Source organism: Chiloscyllium plagiosum, chromosome 25 (assembly GCF_004010195.1).
Source record: "Chiloscyllium plagiosum isolate BGI_BamShark_2017 chromosome 25, ASM401019v2, whole genome shotgun sequence".
NCBI classification, from domain to species: domain Eukaryota; kingdom Metazoa; phylum Chordata; class Chondrichthyes; order Orectolobiformes; family Hemiscylliidae; genus Chiloscyllium; species Chiloscyllium plagiosum.
The window spans coordinates 24333840-24342386 of record NC_057734.1 but is presented as its reverse complement, the minus strand read 5'-3'; the positions used below and the strand labels follow the sequence as shown (position 1 = coordinate 24342386).

At 42.5% G+C, this 8547-nt stretch overlaps 1 protein-coding gene across 1 annotated transcript in view; it reads left to right on the top strand.

The window, feature by feature from the left end:
* The first annotated feature begins 441 nt into the window (after positions 1-441).
* The window catches only part of LOC122562410 (coiled-coil domain-containing protein 63-like), a 90236-nt gene continuing 82130 nt past the window's right edge, over positions 442-8547 (top strand). The window contains exon 1 of the mRNA XM_043715267.1: positions 442-606. Coding sequence (XP_043571202.1) covers positions 442-606 — 165 coding nt within the window. The remainder of the gene's footprint in view (positions 607-8547) is intronic.

The window sequence follows — 8547 nt, the reverse complement described above, 5'->3', positions numbered from 1 at the left end:
TCTGGTCTAATTACTCCATGCCAACCATGTTGCCAACCTAAACTAGGCCCTCTTGCTTACATTTGGCCCATATCCTTCCAAACCTTTCCTATTTATGTACTTATCCAAATATATTTTAATTGTTATAACTGCACCTGCATCCACCACTTCCTCTGGCAGTTCATTCTACACACGAACCACTCTCTGTGTTAAAAAGTTGCCCCTGGAGGGGATTCAAGATGGCAGTGACCCAGTAGATCTGCCCTGCTGAGCTCTGCACGAGAATCCAGACAAAGTGGTGCACTCATCCTCCCTTTATTACCCAATGTGGTAGAAATAGCTATTTACTGACCCCTAGAATTGTTCAGTTTCAGTTTAAATTAGTTAGGAAATGGCCAAAGGGAAGGGACCATGAGGATCACAACATGCAGGGACACTTCCCCCCCCCCCACCCCCGCAACAATGGACCCATCCATGGCCCCAGCATTGGCTTCCACAATTGTCCGAGGAGACTTACCTATGGAGCAGAGCCTGATCTTCTTGGAGTATGTGAAACTCCAAGAGAAGTTTGATTCATTGATGGAGGACACTTGGGCCAGGCTTGAACCAGAAGATCCGGCGCCTTGGGTAGCATGTTGGGGAGGTAGAACAATGGGCTGCGGCTTCCAAAACCATGGTAGAATCCTCGGTGTGCCTGGTCCATGCCTTGGAGGAGCAGGTCGACTACCTTGATAAAGTACATCCATATGGTGGGGCTTCCTGAACGGGAGGAGGAAGGCCAGCTTGTCAGCTTCTTGGGCCAATTGCACCCGCAGTTTTTGAAGCTGGAGATCGAAGTAGGCCGGGTGTAGGCCGAGCAAGCCCACCAGGTCGCAGTGTGCAGGCCAGGATCGGACCAGTGGGCCTGGCTGGTCCTAGCGTGACTCCAGCACTACAGAGATAAGCAAATACTGCCAGAAACCTCTAGAGCACTGGGAAAGGATCCACAGGCTCTGACATACAAAGGATTACGAATGATGCTTTTCCAAAATTTTTCTCCGGTCAGGACTTGTAACAGGAAGGCTTCTGATTAGATAAAAAGGTGGCTGAGGAACTTGAATATTCAGTATTCCATAAGATATCCGCCAATATTATGTTTCAGCCATGGAGAGTCCGTGTTTAATTTTGACTCATTGGAAAAGACAAAGGACTTCTTGGATGCTTTAATATAGACTGGCTGGCTTGAATAATATGGGCAATAATGTTGATTTTGTTCTTCTTTGTAATTTGCCTGGTTTACCTGGTTGTTGGGTTGTGTTTTTTTTAATATATGTCAGGGTCATAATTGTTTCTTTTTTCTTCTTCTCTCTCTTCTCCATTCTCTCTCCCCACCCGTCATCTTCTGTTCCTTTTTTTCTTGTCATTTCCTTTTGTTCCTCTCTTTTGGTATGGGGTGTGGGGGTGTGTGGTTGGGGGAAGTGGGGAGAGGTTATATATTTCTATTCTACCAGGAGTACCTCGGGTTATAGTATGGAGAGAACAGGTTGAGTGTCCACTTTTAACTTTCTTGTTATAAGGTGTGTGTATTTTTTCTTACTTTGTGTTGTCTGGGGTGGTGGCATGGCTTCAGCCAGAAGGAGCCATGGAGGAGGTTAATGGGTAATATGAGCGCCCTCTGTGGGCAAGGGGGAAAGTCTCCTTTCATTTGTGTTATATGTTGGTATGTTATAGAAGTAGCTGTTAGAAGTTTTGATTTGGTAGTTTTGGAAGTTGTATTTTTAAATTTATACCAACTATTTATTGTTTTCACTCGGCGCACAAGGAGTGGGGTTTTTCCTCCCGGATAGTCATGGATTGTTTTGGACTGTTATGGTTAGCCATTCATCTAAATGGTGTTCCTGGAATGTTAAGGGGAGTCATTCACCAATTAAGAGAAAAAAAGTACTGTCAAACCTTAGAAAAAGGTCAATGTAGCCTTGCTGCAAGAAACACATTTAACCAATATGGAGCATTCGAAGTTGCAGCAGGGAGGGTTCAGACAAGTGTTTTTCTCATCCTTTAATTTGAAAAGTAGAGGAGTTGCTATTCCCATCCGGAAGAATCTCCCGTTTCAAATGTTAGACCAAATTGAGGATGAATATGGACGATTTATAATTTTTAAAGCTTTAATGCATGGAGAGGAATATGAGATTTTGAATGTATATTGCCCCCCAGCACACCCCCTTAAATTTATAACAGATGCGCTTTCCAGGTTGATGGCCCTTGGGGCACGATGTACAATTATTGGGGGAGACATTAATTGTCTTATTGATCCCAAAGTGGACAGGATGCCTCGGAGTCTTGCGGGTATGTCCCCACAATCCAGGCAGTTGGTGGACCTAAACAGGGAGCTGGGGTTGGTGGAAGTGTGGAGATGTCTTCACCCCGAAGGTGGGGATTTCACCTTTTTCTCTAATTCACATAAATGATATACCAGAATTGACATGTTTTTTGTCCCATTGACCTTCTTGAATTTGGACCTTCCCTGTCTTGCGGATAAGGGAATATAGCCATTTCCGATCATGCAGCAGTGTACATGGAGGTCAAGGCCGGTGGTAACGGGATAGACTCCTGGCATGGCGCATGGACCCTTTCCTCTTGAAAGATAGCAAGTTTGTAGAGTATTTTTCGTGGGAATTTAAAATCTTTTGGGATATTAATTTGGGTATGGCCAGTAATCCATTGGTGCTCTGGGAGACTGCCAAGGCCAATGCATGGGGCTTGATTATTTCTTACTCTGCAACCCAGAAGCAGCATAGGGGAGAGCAGCAGCATTTGCTCGAGCTCACCTGAAGGCAGCTGAGATAGCCTTCTTTGACAGACTGTCTGTAACCAAATTGCAGCAGATTACAGTCCTTAGGGCTAATTTGAATGCTGTGCTCACCCTGACAGCAAAGAGGGAAATCTCTTTTGCAAAACAGAGATTATTTGAGTATGGTGATAAACCGAGAAGATATCTAGCATACCTGACCAAAAAGAAAAATGCCCCCCAATCTATCACTTCCATCAGAGAGAGTGCTAGTACTCTTACTTGCAATGCCAAATAGATTAATGCAGCATTTAGGAAATTTTACTCTGAGCTGTACTAGTCAGAGGGTGTAAGGACAGACTGATGAAGATGGGATCCATTTTTAAAACCCTCGACCTTCCGGCCCAGACGGAATTCAAAGTGAGTTTTATAAGGAGTTCATAGACATGCTGGCCAGGCCACTCTTGGATATGTACCACTACCCATTCAGTCAGGACTGCCTCCCATCCTCTTTGAGAGAGGCAAATATTTTTCTTATTCTTAAGAAAGGAAAAGCCCCAGAGGATTGCACTTCGTACAGGCCCATATCGTTACTGAATGTGGATTTTAAAATTCTGTCAAAAATAGTGGCGGTAAGGTTTAAGAGGGTTTTGCCTTTCATTGTAAAGGAGAACCAGACAGGTTTTATCAAGGGTCGTAGGTCTATCAATAATATTAGAAGAATATTAAACATGCCAGCAAGGGTCAATTCTGGGCTTGGTAATCTCCCTGGATGCAGAGAAAGCATTTGACTGGATGGAATGGCCGTACCTGTTTTATGTACTGGAGCAGTTTGGTCTTGGAGGGGTTTTTGCCAAGTGGGTGGCAGTATTATGTAGTGACCCGAAAGCAGAGGTTCTCATGTTGGATCATTTTTGTATTGGTAGAGGCAGCCAACAAGGGTGTCCTCTCTCACCAAGATTATTTACATTGGTGATTGAGCCACTGGTGGAGGCTATTCGGAGGGATCCCAACATAATTGCCCCGGAGGTAGGGTCAGGCAGGCATAGGATCACCCTCTATGCAGATGATGTTCTTCTCTTTTTAACTGATTGATGACTTTTGTGCTCCGTTTAAAAGAAGTGATTAATCTATTTGGTTTGTTCTCAGGGTCTAAAATTAATTTTATGAAGTCGGAGGCCATGCCTGTGGGGGGATCTTACTAGAATATCCGATTTTGGGGATCGAACCCATTTCCCTTTCAGGTGGTCACAGGAAGGTTTCCCGTTATTAGTCATTTTTATCACCCCAGTCTTCGATCAATTATATAAAGCTAATGTTTTGCAATTGCTAGAGAAAATAAGGCAGGACCTTTGGCGCTGGGAGGATCTTCCGATACCTTGGTTGTGTAGAGTACCTCTGGTCAAAATGAATGTTTTTCCTTGCGAATCCCATGCAAATGCTCCCTTTGATGCTGCCTAGACAAGCACTATGGAGGCTTTACAGTTGGCTCCGGTCTTTCATCAGACATCATAGGCGGCCTCTTATTAAGCTGGATAAATTGCAGCTTCCGCAAGAGATGGAAGGTTTGGAATTCCCGGACTTTAAGAAATATCAATTGAGTTCCTTACTATCCTATGTGGTTGACTTGGCCTGCCAGGACCCGCGATCAATTTGGTTGGACATCGAGGCCTCCCAGGCAAAATGCCCCCTCATCAATTTGTTGTTTATGGACAAGATGAGGACTGTTATGAACCATTGCAGAAACCTGATTGTCCTTAACACAGTTAAAGCATGAAGAACGATGCGGCATGGTGAGGGCAACTTACAAAAAAACTTCCCCTTTCACTCCCATAGTGGGAATGTTAGGATTCCGGCTGGGGTCGATGGACTGTGGTTTTAGGTTCTGGGAGTCTAGAGGAGTCTCCTGTTTGGGAGATTTATTTGACTGGGAGGTCATGATGTTTTTCGAGCAGCTGAGCCTGAAATATGAGCTAACTAGGAAGGACCTCTTGTATTACTTTCAGGTTAGGGACTTTATACAAAAAAGACTACATTGATGGTTAGTCCCTCTAAGTCGGATATGGAGAGGAGAGTACTCCAGTCTATGGGCGCTCTCTTGGTCAGTACCCTTTATCACTTGTTAAGAAGTAATGTTTTGAAGGACATTGAATGGCTATGCAGAACCTGGACTCGGGAACTGGGGGTGGAACTCCCATCAGAGGTGTGGGAGGATATTTGGGAGAACGTAAGGAAGATTTTGATCTGTAACAGGATGCAGGCTATGCAACTGAAGGTAATCCACAGGGCTCATCTGGCACTGGAGCGGCTTGCGAAATTTAAGACAGGAGTGTCCCCAGTGTGCCCCAAATGTAAAACAGATGTTGGCACTTTTACTCAATGTTTTTGGTCATGCCACAAGCTTCATAGGTATTGGGAGGCCATAGCGAGTGCTTTGGAAGAGGTTTTGGGAACTGAGATTAATTTGGATCCAGTGTCCCTGCTCTTAGGTCTTCCAAATCTCCCCTCTTTGGATGTGCATGGGAAGAAATTGTAATAATATTCTTTCATTCTGTGCGAGGAATAACATTCTAATGAGCTAGGTATCAGAGAATCCCCCAGGACTTTCAGGCTAGCGTAGATTGTTATGGTGCAGATCCCCCTGGACTTCCTTACGAGTATGGTGCACCAGAAAACGGAGCTGTTTTATAGAATATGATGACCCTTTCTGAATTATATAGATGCAGACTTATCGGCTATATTGGTTAGGGCCTTTGTATCATCATGAGAACTATGTCTGGCGGTCCGGGGTCCACTGGGGTGAAGAAACCTGAACAAATATGGATTTGTTTACTAAAGCTCCCAGTGGTGTGGAGCTTCAGTGGGATTGCACTGAGTGTAGTAATTTAACTGAATATTACTTTTGGGTTACCTTGGTATAACTTGGTTTAATTTTATTTCTGTTATTTATTGAATTGTAGTTTTTTTTTCTCTCTTTCCTCAGTGGTTGGTGGAGTAGAGTATTAGTTTGTTTTCTGTTATTGTCATTATATTATAAAATTGTTACACTATTTTGTAATTTTGTAAAAAAAATTAAAATCTTTTTTCTTAATAAAAATATTTACAAAAAAAAGGTGCCCCTCATGTCCTTTTTAGACCTTTTTCTTCTCACTTTAAAAATATGCCCCCCAGTTTTGAACTCCCCACCCTGGTGAAAAGACCTTTGCTATTCACTTTTTCTATGCCCCTCACGATTTTATAAACCTCCATTAGGTGACCTCCTTGCCCTCCAAAGTCCCAGCCTACTTGTATAACTCAAATCCTCTATTCCCCGCAACATTCTGGTAAAACTTTACTGAATCATCTGCAGTTTAATAATATCTTTTCCATAACAGGGTGACCAGAACTGCACACAGTGCTTCAGAAGCGGCCTCAGCAATGTCCTGTACAACCTCAACATGAAGTCCCTACTCTTAGACTCAAAGGTCTGAGCAATGAAGGCAAGCATTCTAAACACCTCTTTAACCATCTTGTCAACCTCTGATGCAAATTTCAAAGAATTGTGTACCTAAATCTCGAGGTCTCTCTGTTCTACAATACTACTTAATTGTATAAGTCCTGCCCTTGTTTGTTTTACCAAAATGCAATAACTCACAATTCTCAAATTAAAGTTCATCTGCCACACCTCAGCCCATCAACCCAATTGATGTCCTTTAGGAAGGGCATCTGCAATCCTTACTTTGGCTGGCCTGCATGGGACTCCAGACGCATGCCAAAACGTTTGATCTTATCTATCTGATAAAATAGATTAACAACCATGCAAGATAATTAGGTATTGGCAATAGATGCTGTCCTTGCCAGTTATGATCACATTACAGCAAAGAATGAAAAGCAAAGATCCTGAAAGTCTATCTCTATGACCAAGCTTTGGCCATCTGTCCTTACAACTCCTTGTATGATTCAGTGTAAAAGATTGTTTGTTAATGGAATGTGAAGCATCTTAGTACATTCACTCCCTCTAATCTGTTATATAAATGTAAGTTATTGTCTTCAAAGGGAATGAACAACAATACCTTGCATTCATATAACCTCTTTTAAATATAGAATGCTTCAAAATGTTTCACAGATAGACATGAAGAACACTCAAAGTGGAGTTGTAACTCTTGGCTATTCAAATTCAAACTAACTTGTATGGACGAGAATAATAATAAACTTGAAATTTTGAAGACTAGAATTCTTTTTAAAGATGGGAAAGATTTCAAAAGTGCTGACATTAACAATTACTTGGAATTAAATTATATATTAATGTTATCTAAATTTTGTTTAACATTGGGCATGTTTGAGAGATTACAAATATATCCCAGTCTGTTCAAATCATTCAGTCATAGAAAGAGATTATAAAGACGAGTGTGTCTAGTTAAAAATGCTTATCAATCATTGTTAGAAGAAAACTGTTGATGCAACTGCCCAATGTCAACCCTTGCTAATCAATAAAAGCAAAATCTATGTGTATGAATTTTAAGTCATCTCCCTTTCCCTGCTGCAGTGCTGTGATTCAACAGTGTATACTAACATATCTACATATTAACATTTGAATTAAAAGCAGAAGTAGGCCATTTAGCCCCTTAAGCCTCCTCCACCATTCAACAAGGTCATGTTTGATCTGATTACTTCCCTTTTCCACCTTCTTCCAAAACTTTTCATAACTCTCCTGCTGATTACCAGGTACAGCCCCTTCTGGTGGATGAAGCAGTGCTTCTCCATGTTGAACACCACTTGGAAAAAACACTTAGAGGCTGGTAAGGGAATTGAAGGGAATCTGGAAGACTTCAATGTTCATTACCAGAATGGCTCGAATGCACCACCACTAACCAAGCTCGTTGAGTCCAAAAGGACATCGCTGCCAGACTGGGTTTGCAGCAGGTGGTGTGTGAACCAACAAGAGGAAAAAATATACTTGACTTCATCTTCACCAATCTGCCTGCTGCAGATGTCTCTGTCCATGACAGTATTGGTAGATGTGATCACCACACAGACCTTGTGGAAACAAAGCCCTGTCTTCACATTGAGAATACCCTCCAATATGCTGTGTAGTACTAATACTGTGCTAAATGGGATAAACCTTGAACAGATCTAGCAGTTCAAGGCTGGGTATTCAAGAGGTGTTTTGGGACATCAGAAGCAGCAGCAGAACTGTATCCTCCACTCTACCAAGTCCATCAAGCGAAAGGATCAATCCCAGTTCAATGAAGGGTGCAGAAGGCTATTCCAGAAGTAACATCAGATATGTTTAAAAATAGGGTGAAGTTACAAAACTAGGTCTACTGTTTGCCTAATAGCATAAACAACAATTAATAGACAGGGCTAAATTATTCTATAGCCAATGGATCAGATCTAAGCTCTGCAGACCTGCCACATCCAGTTGTGAATAGTGGTGAGCAATTGAACAACTCGCTGGAGGAGGAGACTTCACAATACAAAATTTGTGAGAAGATTTGTAGCTCAGGTGCTCGTTGTTGTGGTTCTGTTTGCCGATCTGGGAATTTGTATTGCAGACATTTCGTCCCCTGTCTAGGTGACATCCTTAGTGCTTGGTAGGCTCCTGTGAAGCGCTTCTGTGATGTTTCCTCCGGCATTTATAGTAGTTTGTCTCTGCCGCTTCCGGTTGTCAGTTCCAGCTGTCCGTTGCAGTGGTCGGTATATTGGGTCCAGGTCGATGTGCTTATTGATTGAATCTGTGGATGAGTGCCATGCCTCTAGGAATTCCCTGGCTGTTCTCTATTTGGCTTGTCCTATGATAATAGTGTTGTCCCAGTCGAACT